We start from the raw sequence: 19,550 nt of genomic DNA, 5'->3' as shown, positions 1-19,550 counted from the left end.
AATGGAATAGGAGATCAGTAGGATGGATAAAGAAGGGAATGGGAGAATGTTGACATGTTAATGTGTGGAAGGATGTACAGACAGTTAAATGCTAAGGCAAATGTGCAGAAAGTTTAGACTGGGAATAAAAGTGGGCTCTAAGATGATTAAATCATTTAGGTTTGCTGTTGATCAATCAATATTTATTCTGTCAGCCAATGGATTGCAGCCATTGTTGAGTGCTCTGCAGGAATAATGTGAGGGTATGGGATGATGATATGCCAGAAGAAAATGAAACTAATGAGATTCTCCAAGGAAAAAAGCTAAGTTAAATATTAAAATAGGAGGTAGGGAGTAAACTGGAGCAGGTCGAACAGTTAATATATTTGTGTAATATTTTAGAAGGAAATGAGTGTAATAGTGAGACACCAGGAGAAAAAGTGTACCTTTGGAGGCTTTGTGTGTTTGGAGACTCTTGAAATGTGGTTGTGCAGGAGAATGGAGAAAGTGAGTTAGATGAAGAAGAGGAAGGCAGAGGATGAAACTGACTATATTAAATAATATTTCCTTAAGCTATATTCTATTAAAGGGTTTTTTAAACCACTGTAAAAGGAAGTAAAAAGGAAGGGAGGGGGATATTAAGAATGTTGTTGTGATTAACTTTCACTCTGGTTAATCTCTAACCAGTGTCTGATCACTGGTTAGAGATTAACCTTCCCTGTAAGTCATCACACCATTCTTATTATTCCCCATCCATCTTTTTTTCTTCCTGTTACAGTGGTGTAAAAAACCAAGGAAATATTATTTAATATAATCAGTCTTAAAATGGCTGCAAGAAGTTCAATTTCTCCTTTTAACAATGGAGGAAGTTTTAAGTATGGTGAATGAAGAGATGAAGTTAAGGGTTAATCTAAAAAAAGCCTGAAAAAGTTGTTAGAGGAAATACATAAGAGGGCAGAGGGATGTCAAAGACTGCGATAGAAAAAAGAATGCTAGGCAAGCTGGGTAGAAGAAAAAAAAGAGAATTGGCCTTCCAGACAATGAAAGAAGGCAGGAACTAGGAAAAAATAAAGGATGTAATATAGGGTAAGGAAGGCAATGTTCTTTTGTTATGTAGAAGATAATAGGTATTTGCCACCTTTCTAAATTTGTCTTTCATTTGCCTGAATACATTTGTGTTTCATTTGCCTGTACATTGTGTGAAATGATAGAATAGAGGAAATACAATATCTTCATGATGCTGAGATTTAACTTCAGGTGTATAAACACTTAATGGAATCCCATGTCTTGTGTGAAATTATGAAATAAATGATTTATTTCCAAGTCCTGGGACCAAGTCTGACTTTAAGTTCCATTGTAAAGATTTATCATTATACTGCCTGGAGTTGATTTCAAGTTCAACGTATGCATGTTTTGAATTTGGCTTGATAATAACAATGAGGTTTTACTGTATATTTATATCAACACCTCACCTTGTTGGGCACATTACAGTGAACTCGTTTGGACAAACAAAACAAGGTTGTGCATAACAATTACTGATGCACAAGTTTGGTCAGCTGCAAATATAATCTTTATTACCTCTTCGACTGATTCAATCTGTTGAAATTATTTGGTCCTTGTACCATTCAGTTCCCTTATTAGTAAATCAACATTATTTTCATATGGTGTGTATTCAAAATTTATAATCTCCTCAATGAGTATTCATTGTGAGAGATGATGGGGTCAATGCACTTGAACCTAATAGGAATTAATTTTTTGTACCTCCAATATATTGCCTCTTTAAAAGTTTCGATCATAGGAAATTTTCTGCTTTCGCAGTTAGAAAGTGAGGTGCATGCTGTTTTTAATTTTTCATGACATGACACTTGCAGCAAGTTTGCTAATACATGTATGTGAACAAAATAACTTCTTTTCATATTTTTTATTTCACATTAATTCAAAAGCAGCATTTTGGCCTTTACATTGGACTTAAAACCAAAACCATCATATATGTAACAGTATACATAATTACGTACACCCAAGCCCTAGGTGGGAATTGCACCCATGGCCTCTGGGTTGGTAGGTGAGGACATTACCCCTCTACCACTTGGGCCGGCTATTGGGTAAATTATTCTTTTATGTATTTTCCCAATCTGAATCAAAGGAATTTCCATGCTGGCGGGCTTAGTACTGGGTGAACTCTACCATTACCTACCAAACCGACCTTCGGGTTAATTACTGTGTTTATGGTTTAATATAAATACACTGGTATGCTCTGTTTGCTATTTTGACTCTAGCTATTTAAGTTTTCATTAATAATACCCTATAATAGGATACCATTGGCCAATTTTTTAAAACTTTTTCTCATATATTTTCAAATGCACTGCATCACAAAATTTTACCACTCACAAAGCAAATATTTTCAGCTCAAAAGTTCTGAATTGGTGATAATTTGTCAGCCCTGCTTCATGATCCTTGAGGTGAAATCATTAATGCTCAAAACAAAAGAAAACCTTATTTCCTTGCAATAAAAGGCAAGAGGTATCTGAAGGGTGGGGCATGTTTTGATTTGGAAGAGTGTCTTGCAAGCAGAGTTTATGCAAGTGGAGCAAATAGATGGTCTAAACCAGGCGATCTGATAGAGCAAACCAGGTTTCGTGAGTCCAGAGGCGAGCTGGGCTTAGTTATTGTGCTTTTGATAGCATTGGTTTCCAGGCATGCTGAACCAAGTTCTCTCGTTTTTGGTGCCATCATGAAGGTCATGCATTGGGCACTCTATGAAGAGCAAGTTTCATAAAATTAAAATATTCCTGATTTGGCCGTTGATTCATTTCATGTCTTGTTGATTGAATGGTTCAACAAAAATCAACTTGAATGAATTGCATATTAGTGACTACATATTTTCCACTGAGAGGTACTTCCTAGGATAATGTTGGACTCCTTCCAAAGTATGTCATTGAAGTGCATTCCATAGCTCATTGCTACTTATATGGTCACTTATTGATTGATATTTATGGATTATTTAAATTCCTGGGTATTTCAATGTATGTACATATTTGTGTGTATTTTGCATCCTTTTTTTCAATGGGTCATGATGATTTTTTGCTCAGCTTCATTGTGTGTATTTTCCATTGCAGTAAGTTGTACATTCAGTTGTGTGTGCAAGGTGTGATCCAAAAAAGACAGGACTGATTTTATAACTTGTTTATTTCGATGGATACAGCTTAATCGAACTTTTCACCCTCCAAGTACATGCCTTGGCTGATGACACACCTTTGCCAATGTTTCTTCCAGCTCTCAAACCCTGCCTGGTAAGCCACCTTAAGGATCTTCTTCAGTTCCACCGTAGAATTAGTTTTAATGATCGCAGTAGAGTCTAATTGGCACCCTTTCAAGGTTGATTTTAACATAGGAAACAAAAAAAGTCTGATGGAGTCACGTCTGTAGAGTTGGATGGCTGTGGGATCATGGAAATTCCAGTTCTGGCAAAAAACTCTGTCACAATCAGCACTGTGTGAGCCGGTGCCCTATTGTGGTGGAAACACCATGGATTGTTTCTCCACATTTCTGCCTTCTTTCGGCACACTGTGATCCTCAGCCTCTTCATAAACTTTAAGTAGAAATTTTTGTTGATGGTTTGACCTTGAGGGATGTATTTGTAATGAATCAACCCTTGCTGATCAAAGAAACACACCAGCATGGCCTTTATACTGGAACGGGACGTGAGCTTTCTTTCGTCGTGGAGAATGAGGACCTTTCCACTGAGAAGACTGGGCCTTTGCTTGAAAATCATAACTGTAAACTCAGGTTTCATCACCGGTTATGATGGTTTTAAGAAACTCTGGATTGGCAATGGCTCGATCCAGGAGTTCCTGACAAATGTCCGCACATTTTTGTCTCTGTTCATCAGTCAGCACCCGCAGGACAAATTTTGATGCGATGCGAGTCATGCCCAAAATGTCTCTGAAAATTGTCTGACAGGATCCAAAACTGTGTTCACTTCCTTGGCTATCTCCCTAACAGTTAAGCAGCGATTTGCCCGCACCAAATCGTTCACCAATTTGACATGGTTGGGGTCTGTCAAACTGGAAGGCTGCCCCATTCCCGAATCTTCATCTTTCGAGGTTCTGCCTGATATAAAACGACTGTACCACTCAAAACACTGGCTTCGACTCATAGCTTCATTAACAAAGGCTTGCTGAATCATTCCAAATGTCCCGTAGCACTTTTGCCGAGTTTGAAACAATTTCACGCACACACGCTGTTCCTCTAGCTCCTTCATTGCTGCCGTTGCATGCGGCTATGAACAGGATAAGACATGTACCGCTGCTGCTGCATAATGACTCAACGTGAACAAATGCAACACCTCTCGTTTTAGTAGTCAGATGAGTTGCTAGATGGCTCACTGTGTCTCGTTTCAATCCGTTGAATGGTTTGCGCTGAATAAAATCAGTCCGGCCTTTTTTTGATAACACCTTGTACTTTTCCATTAGTTTATTATTTCTGGTCAAAGTTTTATCTGTTATCATAATTATAAAAATGTGAATACATTTGCTCCCTGTTGACTCCCGTTCTGTAACATGCATATGTGCATTGTGAAAAATGTGGTAGATAATAATAATCTATGCCCAATTATTGTTCTTGTTGTCATGATTGGGATAGAAAAAGTATGTGAATTCCAAGAAACTGTGGGAGATGCCGCAGCGCTAACATTTAACAGAGTCATTCCCTAAGTGTGCATTACAATGCGTCAATTATAGAGAATGTAAATCATTGTACTTGGGCGGGATTTGATCCTGGAACCCTCAATCCCTTGAAAGACGCCTTGATAGCTTAACTGGCTAAAGCATTCAGCTGGACATCGAGGGATCTGGATTCAAAGCCCGGTCAAGGCGAATGATTTTTATACTCTGAAATTGATGCATTATAGCATGTGGACAAAATTATTTCGATAAATTATTATGTTAACTGTAAGAATACCCATTCTTCTTTAAATTTATTTTATAAAACTCTTGCATATTGAAAACAGTCACTAAAAAGATGATTTGCTATTATAAAAATTTTGAAGCTCAATGTGTAGTATTACCAGTTTTTTCTCATTGATTTTCTCATGATTAAACTAATGTTTTTCTAAATATTTGTTTAAATAAAAGGGTCAGATGCCATTGGATGAGCTGCAGGAGATGGTTTGCAAGTCATTTTCTTCAGTTCCTTGCAATAACCTGCCTCCAGATGTAGCACCAAGAAATGGGCCATGGGTATCTCCCTTTCCAAAAGATAAATTTAATAAACTCTACAAAGTGAAGCCAATAAAGGATATATGTCAGGTAAAGATGCATCATGACAAATTGAAGAAAATGCTTTTGCAAAAGATAATGATAAAATTTGTTTATTTTAGAATAACCATATATTTGCCAATTTACTAAAGGGAAGTTCTGTTACTGGAAGTTTATTTGTAGTTTAACATTATTGGCCAAATGAAGTATAAAGGAAATTCATATGTATAAAAGAGATCTTTAAATGTTGACTCTTTTCTGCTTTAAATACTGACAGCAATAACTTAAATGATCGTTGAGCATAGGTTGTACGGAAAGCTCTTTTATTTGAACCTTGTTCAATTTAAAATAGTGTAATTAGAAGCTGCAGGCATTCCTTGGTTTAGTAATGATAGTTTGTGTATGTCAGCTGTCATGTAAATTGTTGAAAATATATCTGCTATGAAGTTCAAAGTTATGACAGACCTTCTCATACCGAAATAGCATTCATTTCAAAATCTTTCATCATCAAGCTGTGTGTGTTTTGGAAAGTTTAATGTGCATATAACAGTGGCATCAGATATTTTCTATACGCTTCTTGCAGATGAAAATTAAATTGCCCATTATATGATGGATATCTTCATTTAGCTGTGAAATAAATATTTGACAATACTAGAAGAAGGTTTTTTGTATACTCATCCTATATCAAAGTTGGTTTTGCTCCTGGGTTCATGAATAAGGAAATGGTTGAGGATACCATGCTTGAAACATTAAATTCATTGTTGGCAAAGGTTGAAACATTTCCCAAGTAGACTTCCCCTCCTTTCTGGAAGTTTCAGGTGGAGTGGCTCATTACCTTAAGTTAGCTATGAGGGGATAATTTATGTGGAGAAGGAAATCACTGATATTATAGGCTTCTGCAGAAATACATGGATAACTTCACCATGTAATAGTTTTTATGACTCTTTTCATTATGATTCACTATTTTTTTTCCAGATTCTATTCAGCTATAACTTAGTGGGGGTTGTTGGTGTTGTCTGTGATAATTCAAAATATAATTTGAGCAATGAGTGTGTATTGCAATTAAAAATCAAAGTGGTAAATTAAAGTTGAAAGAACATTAGAGTACTTGGGGAATATTCCTCTCCCAAATTACTCACTCTTGAAAACTCTTGGCATGTCTTCAGTGGAACCCATCATCTTGTTTTGCCCTAAATTTGGGATGAAGATTTTAAGTCTTATATAGTGCAAATTTACATAATTTAGACTATAATATTTATCTGGAATAATATTCTGAAGTATGCTTTAATTTATGTTCTTAGGTTGAATTATTGTGGGTGTTGCCGCCAAAGAGAAATTTGTACATGTCCAAGCCCCATGAATATATATCATGGCTTGTTGGGCATGAAGGAAAAGGCAGCTTACTTTCCTACTTGCGCCAAAGGTATGTTATGATGCTGAAAGCTGAACCCTAATGCAAGTTTTCGAACCATTGCTCAATTAGTCAAGAAAGTATTGTGATGTGTTTCACATAGAAATTTTTAGGTTGGCAGGTTGGTAAATTTCGGATCTGTAATGTGCTTGAGGCTTCATTTTAGCGATACAGTTTTTGCCGCTGCTGTGATTTTGTAAGGTAATAAGTTTACTTATTAATGCTGCTCATGTGTGCAATGAGTAAACACGTGCAGGTAGATATAATTGTTTATAATTTTAATGGACATTCCGTACATGATGTTTTGTTTTCGCATGTCCTTGGTTTCAACACAAGATATGGTGAACTTTTTAATGTCCTTATATTTATTTGCATGAATGGAATGTTTGAATTTAGTAGGTGGCATTGACCAATATGTCTCTGGAGCCCTTTTATATTATTGAGAATGCATCTAGAATTATTATTATTATTACTTTTTATTTGCCCGGAGATCACAATTCAAAAATACCAGGTGGGTGGTGTATGTACATGATATAAGGCACGTCAAAAAGGGGCAAAGACACAGGCTCAATTAAGATGCATAAAAGAAATGATGCTCATAGTTACATAAATGTTTGGCACAAACCCATGAACATTGGCTGTAACATGCGCATGTAATATCAAATTCAGAAAAATCATTGGTCACCAACATGAATCAGACCATGACCATTGCTAGAAACTAGAAGTATGAATTTACTGGTTGGGAATATTGTTGAGATATTCATCAACCGAGTAGAACATATTGCGCTGTAGATATCTTTTTAATTTATGCGTGAATGCAGCTGTTCCCTTTGTATCCTCGAATTTAGCATGCCATTCTATGGTATGGTGATAAATTCCAACGGATGTAATGTTAATGATATCAGCATTTTGAAATTAATTTTATGAGTACAGGAGCAAATGCATAAACCACATAAAACATGCTTGGAACACATATTTGTCATAAGATGAAACAGTGGTTTTGACTAGTATAAATCTTGTATGCTGAAGGCTACATAATTCCTGTTTTATTTTTCAAAGGGTTTGGGCTCTACATATATATGCTGGTGTAGGAGATGAAAGCTTTGAGGATAATGACCTATTTTCCCAGTTTTCTGTGAAAATTGACCTTACAGCAGCTGGTTTGAAGAATCTAGAGCAGGTGAGAGGTGACCTAATTTTCCACCAATTTACTTAATTGCAGAAGCAATGTTAAAAATTTTTATGTTGACTCTTAAGGTTAATTATAACTTCAAATAGGTTTCAAATGTTAGGAATAATCAATTGATTTGAAATATCATGGTGGCAATTCTTGTGGCTGAGTATTAAGAGATTTGAGTGCGTCCATGGGGTTGGGGATGGTGAGTCGATCTCTATATATAGCTTTGAAATAAGCGATTTGATTAGCTTTGAAATAAGCGATTTGCGAGCCGATTTTGGTTACTTTTTTAATATTTCTAAAATTTTATTAAGTGCCTATCTCAGGGTTCCCAGCCCCTCTCTATTTTTTTGTTTCACTGAAGAAACCGCATTTCTGAGGTAATCTTGGCAAATGCTTGTATGAAATACTAATTAGTTCCATATTTACTTTGTATTAATAGAATGCAATGCAATTCAGCTGAAAAGCATTAAAAAAAGGCCCAAATTTCTCTGCAAAAAAATATGGCAGGCAAATAAAGAGTTATAATAATATAATGGATTCACTTCTTTTTAAGCAAAGTGATGCTTTCTAAGATTGTGACATTGTTAAAATTTCGTTTACTCTCAGTCGGATGTATTATCATAACTTCCAGTGTATATTTTAATTCCAGGTTGTTGTGGCTACATTTGTATACCTTGATATGCTCCGAAGAGAATGCCCCTGTGAGCGGATATTTACTGAAATTCAGACCATAGAGGACATAACATTTAGATATTTGGAGGACGAGGCAGCTGTGGACTCAGTGGAGACATTATCGAAAAATCTTCAATTATATCCCCCAAAACACATTCTCACTGGGTCTTCATTATTTTATGATTATAAGCCACAGGTGAATATTTATATTCATTGATTTAATATTTGTTTCTGAAAAGTAGTGTGAGCCTTTTGTAGTTTAAGTGTCAGTTTAAATAATATCTGTCCATTTTGGACCCTTGCAGGATATTAAAGATGTAATGGATCGGCTGGTACCAGAAGAAGTCAACATTTTAGTATTCTCCAAGGATTTTGTAGATACTGACAATACATACTTAACTGAGAAGTGGTTTGGAACTAAATATATAGTTGAAGGTATGTAAAACTTATAATGTTGCGCAGAAGCCTTGAAGAATATGGCTGTTTTTTTAATGAGATCTTTGAGAATTTTTATGGTCCATTAGGATTTGCATTACTGATCTAGTATATATATATATATATATATATATATATATATATATATATATATATACATATATATATATATATATGTATATATATGTATATATATATATATATATATACATATATATATATATGTATATATATATGTGTATATATATATATGTATATATATATACATATATATATATACATATATATATATGTATATATATATATACATATATATATGTATATATATATACATATATATATATATAGATATATATATATATATACATATATATATATACATATATATGTATATATATATACATATATATATATACATATATATGTATATATATATATATATATATATATATATATATATATATAAATATAAATGATATGTATATGTACTGTCATTTACAAAAGTTTACAGACATTCAGAGGATTGCTGAAAATCAAGAAATGTGAAAGCATTCATGATGTTGGCATTCCTTAGCTGTCGGACTCTCTTTGTCTCTCAGAGTGATGTAAAACTATATCAGCCTAGGTGTAGGCCAGCCAATTTAGGAATATATTCAACTTTCTCCAATTCTGCATGTTGGTATCTGGCTACAGTCTTTAGGAAATGATAGTTCATTAATATTGTATACAGTGGAACCTCGCTTAACGTGCACCTTGGACAGATAAAAATATTGGTCTTGAAAACAACTCACCAAATGAGTGACTTTTCGCATAATGAGTGATGAGGAGAGGAGAATTCCTGGATATATTGCACGCCTGCTGCTGCAGTTTTTCTCTATTACTCGCTCCACTAGCACCTTAGCATTGCTAGTGATCACACATTTTTCCAAACTTGTGTTCAAACATATTATTAGGGATTTTTTTCCGGAAAAAGTTTAATAATATTTTTTTGCATACTTTTAAAAATGATTCCTTAGAAAAATCTTTGAGAAGAAAGCCATAAGAGAATAAAATAATAGTAGAAATGAAAAGTAAAATCATTGAAAATCGTGAACTAGGTGTGGACGTGGCTAATCTAGTATGCACATCGACAATTAGTCGACATCATCGATTGGCCTTTTCTTCAAGAACATGGACAACACTAAGGAGATAGATGCTTCGAAGGTAGACGAGAATATCTATGCAATGGGCAAGTATTCGCAATAATATTGAAAGGTTATTTCTCATATGGATAAAGGAAAAGCAATTGAAATGTAAAACTGTTAACTAGGATGTCATTTATGATAAAGGGAAAGTGATTTTTACTGAACTCGTTGGAAGATGTCAGGATCATCAATGGCTGAAGAAATATGAAAAGATAGCTGTGCATGGTTTGAGAAGTTTTCAAGAAGAACCATCATCCATGGCCTTGTAAAGCAGCAATCTTTGAGTCAAAGGTAGCAGAGAACTTCATTGGTGACTTCAAAAAGCTCATAGATTCTGAGGGTTTGCTACCACCACATGCTTTTAATTGTGGTGAGACGGTTCTCATCAGGAAGAAGATGCTGAAGCAAACCTATATTTGTGCACACACAGTAGAAGTGTATGCATTGCTCGACCACAAGACAATGAAAGGCCATCTAATGCTGCTATTTTGCACAAGTGTGAGGTTTGATTTGAAAATCAAATCCCTGCTTGTTGACCATTCAGAAACTCCATGAGCCTTCAAGAAGTATTGAGTCCAATAGGGAAGGATAAATGTGATGTCGAGGTCACGGGAAACTTTTGCATTGTAAGATGCATATGATGCAGTGGTGATGTGCACCATAAATTTATATAACGATCATTCTGAGTTGCATTTTTTACCAAAATTTGAAGCATCAAGGAAAACAAATGGTTCTCAGCAGCTTTCTAGTAAACAGGCATCAGGTATGTATATAATAATTAACAATTTATTTCGATTCTTTTTTGCTTTTACAAATTGAGTTTGCATTCCCAGTCGCTTCTGTCTGCGATAGAAGAAAAGGTTAGTGTGGTCCACAATCCTAAACAATGCACTGATAATTTTCTTCGAATAAACCTTTTACATAATTTAATTTTTTCAGCATGGAACACATTATTGTATTTTACATTAATTTAAATCCAAAGTTGTTTCACTAAACGATTGTTTTGCTTTATTAAATAGATTTCCGAACAGATGATGCTCATAATATGAGGTTCCACTGTAATTTCAATCCTATTTCAATAAAATATCTGGTAATTGGAAGCTAAGAGGGCTCCACAATGAGATCCGTAGGGTTTACATTTGGTGTACTTTTTAGTATTGTTCATCAGATATTAAATCAAACAGAACAAACTGTTCTATTGTTTCAGGCTTCACTTCGTGGAAGTATTTAATATCCATACTAAAAAGAAAGACTCGTACTTTTCCACAGATTTTATTATATAATAAACTCTGTGGAAAAGTACGAGTCTTTCTTTTTAGTATGGATAAAACAAACTGTGTTTAGCCATCTCTGATGGACTGAAACTTTGATGTGGGTGAGGGGCTTGCATATTCCCATGACCCCTAGAGCTATGTTGGCAGGGGCAATAATAATTGCTTGTGGTAGTGTCACCCATGCCAGATAGGTCAAAGGGTAGGAACTGGACAAAAAGTAGTCCATGCAGTGTCTGTTCCTCAGTGAGGTGGCTGTAAAGGTGTTTGGCCCCAGTGGTGTGGCCATTTGGATGTGTTAGTTGCACATTTAAAACACTATTGAGGAAGACAATAAGAAATCACCTCGGGTATCATTCCCATGATATATAAAATGGAGAGGAGATAATGAATCCTGGCAACGATGGGTCTCAGCCCACTGGGCTGGGTGTTGTGTCTGACACAGCAGGAGACAAGGCCTCAGTGGTCATCATTGCATGAAATACGAGGGTCATCCGGAAAGTAGTACCCGTTCGTGAAATAAAGACACAAAAGTAAATATTAACAAACATAAAAAATTTTATTTGAAAGAGGATACTTTAAACTACTTCTCAACATAATCTCCAAGCAAATTAAGGCATTTGTCATAACGTGTGACAAGTTTCTGTATTCCTGCTGCATAGTCCTTCGCCGCCAGCTCATTGAGATACGCGAGGGACCCATCTTGCACAAATTTTTGCATAATGCAGATGGTGTTTAACAATTTCATGAACAATTGTTCGAGAAACATTGGGAAAATGCTCACAGATGTCATCAATTGTGACGCGCCGATCGTTCCTCACGAATTCGTCAACTGAGCTCACCAGTTGGTCTGTAATGACAGACGGTCTCCCCGAACGCTCATCGTCGTGTGTGTTCCCCCTCCCCATGTTGAAGTTGCGACACCACCGCCGAACAGACGACTCGTCCATTACATTGTCTCCATACACCTCCTTTAATTGGCGATGAATATCACATGGGCGAACGTTTCTTGCATTGAGGAATTTAATCACTGCCCTCACTTCACAACTGGCGGCGTTCTCAATTTTTTTAAACATTGTAAACAATCACAGAAACAACACAGGCAATGCTAGCGTCACGCAACTTGGCTCAGAGAAGGCAGACAAGCCACTGAAGCTATCTGACCTCGTCCAGCGGCTACTCGCGTCGTCAGCACTTCATGCGGCACGAACGGGTACTACTTTCCGGATGACCCTCGTATTTGTGCATTCAAGCTTAGAGCAGGGAAAAGAAAACTCAGAATAGGAGAGCAACATTAAGGATAGGTACATGGAATGTCAGGTTGAAGATGAGGATGGGGAAACTAGAAAGGATTAAGAGAGAAGTGCAGAAAGGGGATATAGATAGGTTTGTGTCAGGTGAGAGGGAGGGACAACCAAGATTTCAGGAGTGATTTATAGTGACGGGGAGGAAAGTCTGCATTAAATGGTTGTGGTACTGAATAGGAAACTGGAGAGAAGGCCAGTGAGTACACAGTACAGCAGTTGAGTGATTGAATTCTATTTATGGAGTTGAAAGTGGATCTAACCAATTTGTGAGGGGGTACCCAAAAATAACCAGAATAGTGCCCTGGTTGGCGAAGCTTACGGTGTATGCATTTCTTCTACTAGGTGAGCATAGTACAAGGCGTTCCCAGACAACAACAATGCTCAGGCTGTTGTCTTCTGGGAAAATTGTGTTCTGTCACAGCAATTCATTTCGCTTACTCCTCATTTTTAGTCATGGTGGATTTAGGTGAACAGGGTGCTGCTGTGAAGTTTTGATTTCTGCTTGGGAAAAATGCCACAGTAACTGTGGTGATGTTAAAAACACCTTATTGGCTGAAGGATTGTGCTATGGGAACAACTCAGGTGTACCAATGGTTTTCCTGTTTCAAAGAAGGTGAAAAGTCGCTTGATGACATAAACTTCATTCAACTACAATTGGGCCCCTGGAAATTGTCACCTCACCCAAAAGCTCATCAAGTGAAATCAAACCCTAAGATGATGCTCATTTGTATTTTCCCTGTGGGAGGGATAGCGCATTCTGAATTTATCCCACCTGGTCAGACAGTTAATCAGGCTTTTTATTTGGAGGTTTTAAGAAGATTGCATAACAGTGTGCAACAAAAAAGGCCCGGTTTGTGGGAGACTAAGGACTGGTTTTTCCACAATGACAATGCACCGGCGCATGCAGTCAGCGCACCAGTTTTTAGCCGAAAACAACAAGACTCCCTTGCACCACGCCCCTTACTCACCTGACCTCTCTCTGTGCAATTTCTTCTTGTTTCTTGGAATGAAGAGGGATATGGAAAGGACAACATTTTGATGATGTGGGAGGGGTGAAGAAAAAAAAAACGAGGCAGGAGCATCAAAACAGATGACTTTGAAAAATTTTCCAGGAATGGAATCACAGATTGGACAAATGCAGTAGGTGTAATGGAGAGTACTTTGAAGGTGATAAGGTTGTTTTTTTAAATTGATTGAGTACATAGCTTTATAAAAATAATTTTGCTATTTTTGGGTACCCCCTTATATATCTAATCCAGTTTTAAGAGTAGTTTCCAGGATGAAGAAATAGCTTGTATGATCAATTAGAAGAAATAATTGGGAGAGATAAAAGAGAGTTCAGTTTAAGAATTTGAGATTGTGAAGAGAAAGTAGTAGAGGTCTGTAGAAGTAGGGGTACGATAATAGGGGTACCAACACCTGGTTCAATCATCATCACAAGCATAGATGCACATGGAGGATGCTAGGATAAACAGGTAGGATACCGTTAAGGTAAAATCATGGTTCTGCATGGATTTGGAAGCAGTATAATAAAGTCACACAATTTCCCAAGTTTGAATACAGATTTGGACCATAATTTAGTTGTCATGGAATAAAATTCAAAAGGAGGTTTTTAGGGAGGTTTGGAGAGTGTCAAAATGGAATCTGGAAGGTTTAATTGGAGTAAAAAGAAAGAATTACCAAGGAAAAACTTAACAAATGGGTACGGAAGAATAAAAATTCTTCAATAAATTTCTCATACACGACTTCAATAAAACTTACATATCCTAGCCAAAAAATATTGGGTTAATATAAATGTAAATTTTGAAGTTGTGACTGACGAATATAGCAGACTACCTAATATAGCAGTGAAGAAGGAATCACCTTTTAAGAGCATTATATTTAATGGCAATGGTTACCAATAATTTTAATATTATTTCATTGGGAATGTTATGTGAAATTTACATGTTAATTTTGTTTAAAATTTAGTGCAATCGTGATACAATTCACTGCAGCATGGAAAACAATCATGTTTTGAGATAAGTGTATCAAAGTTACTGTCAAAAGAGGATGCAATATTTATTTTGGCAAAAATAAGATGCGCATATTATATTAAAGAGCATGGTAAGGAAATATTTGAACACTTAAATCAGCTTAAGCATGCAGATATGACAACTTATATCATTCTTTATTCCATAGATATACCTTCATCTTGGCTTTCATCTGCTACATTCAAAGGTGATGGTAACTTCCATCTTCCACTTGAGAATATATTTCTTCCCAGTGATTTTACATTATTGCCAATACCAGAAGTGCCAGTTTCTCAATATCCTGTTTGTGTGAAGACTAATAACTCAATGGAATTATGGTACAAGCAAGATATAAAGTTTCGGCTGCCATTGTTGCACTGTTGCTTCTACTTCATCTCACCAATAGCTCTGTCATCACCTCAAACGTAAGTGAAAAATCCCAGAATTATTTTTATTTTCATGATTTCTGTCACTGAATAGCCTCTCAGTCAGGAAAATTTTGAGGTGCTCAATTGCTTTGAAAACTCCAAAAATCTGTGGCAATGCAGTAATATTTAATTTGCTGAGTCACCCACTGATGTGCATACAAATGTGGGAATTTCACAGTGTAAACAATCATTTACCTTGACTGAAAGTTGGACTTGAATAGCTACCAAGGCATCGTCTTACTGTTTAATTTTCTAATGGCTTTAAAGGTGCCAGAGGCTCTGTTGAATTACTGTGCATGCAAAGTCACAAAGTAATCTTTTTCACATAAAATAGTGATGTCATATATCATGTAGGAATCATAGTGTGCATTGCATCATAGCCCTTGTGGCTTATGCCAACGTTTAAAGAAATAGGTGGTTACCGTTGATAAATTCAAAGAACTATGGGAAGTGTCATGACAGATACTTCAGCAGAGTCACCCACCGATGTGAATACAAATGGTAGAATTTCAAAGTACAAAAATCCCTTCACATCTTTGAAAATCCAAGAAAGAGGGCCATCTTTTTTAATAAGTTAGGGATATCATAAGTGTTTGGGGAATTCTGATTCAGAGGATTTTTTATTTGTGGCTCATTGGAACTTAGCTTAGGTAATAGTGTGTTCAAGTGCCAAAGAAAATCAGTCTTATTATAGTAATATGTCACAGACTCAGTGAGAAAAATAAACATTTAAGTAAGTGTAAAGGTTACTTGCACCCTAAGTTTTTGGGGAGTTACATTTTAACCATTTTACACCACATTAACCCTTTTACTGTGCCTTACCCTTTGGAAATGTGCTCGTCACATCCAGCGAAAGTGAGGGTATCATGTATAGGATATATTCTGCAACCTTTCATCTTTCCGGCTTTCAAATTTGTATAGATAGTAATAAAAAATATCAATTCACTAAGTTAATTCACAGAGAAGTGTTAAACATTAATTTTAGATGAACATAATTTTTTATAAAATTTCAAAGTTTGGTAATCCTTAATTACTATATTTTTGGATTTTGGTGTCGTAAAAGATTCATTCACAGTATTCATGTAGTAATTATTGGTCTCTGCCAAAATGTAATCCATCAATTCAATCGATCAAATAATAACTGCAAATAGTTACTTTTGCAACTATTCTCAGTAATGCGTACGGTTTTCATTTATACAGGAGGTGGATGAATAAAAATGGAAAATGTTCAGAATAAATAATTTGCCGACTGACCATGTAATGGAAGACAAAGGAGTATCTAAGGGTCTTTCGTCTTCAGAATCACTCATTTCCAATACCCACTTCTGAAGTGCTAGAAATATTGTATCCACAAATTTATTGCACAATTCATCAGATGCAATTATCATATCCACGATATCATTTTGTGCAGAACACTCTTAATATTTTTTGGCCAAAAAGCACATGTTCACTATTTATGATGAGGTTGGCACACTGAAACTCAACATAAACGTGAACCTATAGCAGTAAGTTTAGAAAAATGAAATTTTCTAAATTTTCAGTTTTCAAATCTAGGAAATGGATGAGACACTATTTGGTAGGGAATGACCCTAATAGAGATTTAGGTACAATGAGCATAGTTTTGAGGGGCTACATACTCTGTGACCTGTAAGAAAGTAAGAAGTTATCTCTAGAAAGTATGGGGAAAAAGTATGACTAACTAACTAATGGACTGGAAATATTGTAATATGCTTCTTCCACCAGAAAGGAGTGGGGGTTTGTAACAGGGTAAAAGAGGAAGTTCGTTCACTGTGCACCACAGGAAGGGCTAAAGGAATGTAGAGGAACAGCAGCCTACCATGCGAACATACCTTGGTAAGAGCTTTCGAGTGAAACATTGAGAATATTTGGGAAAATAATAGAATGATAGAATCAGGAAAATGTCCAGAATTGGAGTTCTAAAAATAAGTGGCAACCCAGTGTTGCAAATATTATGAAACTAGGAGCTTTACTTATTCATTTTGCATTGTGAATTGTTCATTTTTATTGTAATTTCATAGTTATAAGTACATTTCCATAATATGTTGCAGAATCCCACAGATTAATAAAATCTCTTGCATATGTCATTGGTATATCATTTTATTATGATTTAGGTCATGTATGCTTGATATGTTTGTTTTCCTGCTGGAGCAACAGCTGATGGAAGAGATATATCCTGCAGATATGGCTGGTCTATCATACAGTGTAAAACCTTCTGATAGAGGAATTGTCCTAAAAGTCAATGGATTTCATGATAAACTACCGGTAAGTAATTTATCTTATAATGCATGTTATTTCAGAAATGTGGTTGGCAGGAGGACTTAATTGTTTTCACTTGATATAATTGTGTATATATGCATAGTTAATTAATTTAATGCTAATATCAGAAATGCTACTTTGATATTGCTTTATTTTATCATTTATTGTAGTACAAGTTGCTCTGCATAGTTATAATTGTAATTGTTGAATTATCCATTTGGAGAAATAACTTGAGAGTTTTTCACATATGTATTTGGATTCTTGACTACATGTTTCACTGCTCTGTAGCTGCCTCATGTGCAATTTGTATGAGAAGGTATGGGAGGAGATTTGTATAGCTAGGGAAGAGGAGGAGTGTGAGGATGGAGGGTTCGATAATTGGAGGAGGCAGAGAGAGGTGTTCCACATCCCCTTCAGACCTCCGTTCCCCGGAACCAAGCCTCCTTCCCCTAAGAAGAACAGGATGATTTTTGGGTCCTTACGCCTCAAAAAGTACTTGCCTCCCCCTTCCCTCACACCTCCTCCCACAGTACTCCTGAACTCCTGAAGGCTCTCTTCCCTTCCCTACATATAAAAATCTTATGACTGCTTGATCATATTGCACATAAGGATGCTATATTGAAGTGAAACTCATTGTGGTGATCCCCAGTAAATTTGAGGGAAATGAGTGTGTTCTTTTTTTTTAAATGATCATCAATAACTCTCACAAATTCATGCCTTACTGTTAATTTCAATTTGAATCAGCTTCTTCTAGAAATAATTCTGAAGCATATGATGCAGTTTAGGAAGAATTTGAATGAAAATATGTTCCAAGCACTTAAGAAGACACAGCTACAAACATATTACAATCATTTCCTACAGCCCGAAGAATTGGCTCGGTAAGTGAATCAATTTTTAAGCCTTATAATTTTAGATAGCCTGACTCCGGAACCATATCTTCATAGAAAATGAATCCAAAGCTATGCTATTAATATTGATAGTATTTATTAATATTTTATTAAAAAATGCGAGGGTCATCCGGAAAGTAGTACCCGTTCGTGAAATAAAGACACAAAAGTAAATATTAACAAACATAAAAAATTTTATTTGAAAGAGGATACTTTAAACTACTTCTCAACATAATCTCCAAGCAAATTAAGGCATTTGTCATAACGTGTGACAAGTTTCTGTATTCCTGCTGCATAGTCCTTCGCCGCCAGCTCATTGAGATACGCGAGGGACCCATCTTGCACAAATTTTTGCATAATGCAGATGGTGTTTAACAATTTCATGAACAATTGTTCGAGAAACATTGGGAAAATGCTCACAGATGTCATCAATTGTGACGCGCCGATCGTTCCTCACGAATTCGTCAACTGAGCTCACCAGTTGGTCTGTAATGACAGACGGTCTCCCCGAACGCTCATCGTCGTGTGTGTTCCCCCTCCCCATGTTGAAGTTGCGACACCACCGCCGAACAGACGACTCGTCCATTACATTGTCTCCATACACCTCCTTTAATTGGCGATGAATATCACATGGGCGAACGTTTCTTGCATTGAGGAATTTAATCACTGCCCTCACTTCACAACTGGTGGCGTTCTCAATTTTTTTAAACATTGTAAACAATCACAGAAACAACACAGGCAATGCTAGCGTCACGCAACTTGGCTCAGAGAAGGCAGACAAGCCACTGAAGCTATCTGACCTCGTCCAGTGGCTACTCGCGTCGTCAGTACTTCATGCGGCACAAACGGGTACTACTTTCCGGATGACCCTCGTAATTATACTTGCCATGTATTACTTTTTAAGTTTCTATTACCAATTGTAATTACATGTCAGTGAAACTAACTTACCGTTAATATCTTAAGTACCCCTATGTCATGAAATCTGAAGTGCTGCTGTAGCTAGATTTTCATTTTGATAGTGTTCATGACTAGAGCTAGGTGTTCACATCTTGACATTCATATTCATTATTGTCCTGCAGTGATGTTTACCTGACTTTGATCCTGCAAACCCATTGGAGCAAGGTTGACAAACATTCTGCTGTATCTCAGGTAATTTAAAAATAAAGGATCATTTCAGTACATATCTAATCCAATCAATTGAAACAACACAGTTTTCTGAATTATCATTTAGCGGCTGAGGCACCCAATGTACCTG

At 36.1% G+C, this 19,550-nt stretch overlaps 1 protein-coding gene across 1 annotated transcript in view; it reads left to right on the top strand.

Moving 5' to 3' along the window:
- The window catches only part of LOC139689466 (nardilysin-like), a 44,218-nt gene that overhangs the window by 9,533 nt on the left and 15,135 nt on the right, over window positions 1-19,550 (top strand). Inside the window, exons 6-14 of the mRNA XM_071586600.1 lie at window positions 5,112-5,285; window positions 6,536-6,657; window positions 7,705-7,825; window positions 8,475-8,693; window positions 8,803-8,932; window positions 14,873-15,128; window positions 17,264-17,414; window positions 18,153-18,286; window positions 19,375-19,444. Of these exons, the coding sequence (XP_071442701.1) occupies window positions 5,112-5,285; window positions 6,536-6,657; window positions 7,705-7,825; window positions 8,475-8,693; window positions 8,803-8,932; window positions 14,873-15,128; window positions 17,264-17,414; window positions 18,153-18,286; window positions 19,375-19,444 (1,377 nt within the window). The remainder of the gene's footprint in view (window positions 1-5,111; window positions 5,286-6,535; window positions 6,658-7,704; window positions 7,826-8,474; window positions 8,694-8,802; window positions 8,933-14,872; window positions 15,129-17,263; window positions 17,415-18,152; window positions 18,287-19,374; window positions 19,445-19,550) is intronic.

This window comes from Hetaerina americana, unplaced genomic scaffold (genome assembly GCF_022747635.1).
Source record: "Hetaerina americana unplaced genomic scaffold, ioHetAmer1.1.p SCAF_24, whole genome shotgun sequence".
In the NCBI taxonomy this organism is placed as follows: domain Eukaryota; kingdom Metazoa; phylum Arthropoda; class Insecta; order Odonata; family Calopterygidae; genus Hetaerina; species Hetaerina americana.
Note: the sequence above shows the minus strand (reverse complement) of the source record. Positions and strands in the feature narration are given on the sequence as shown.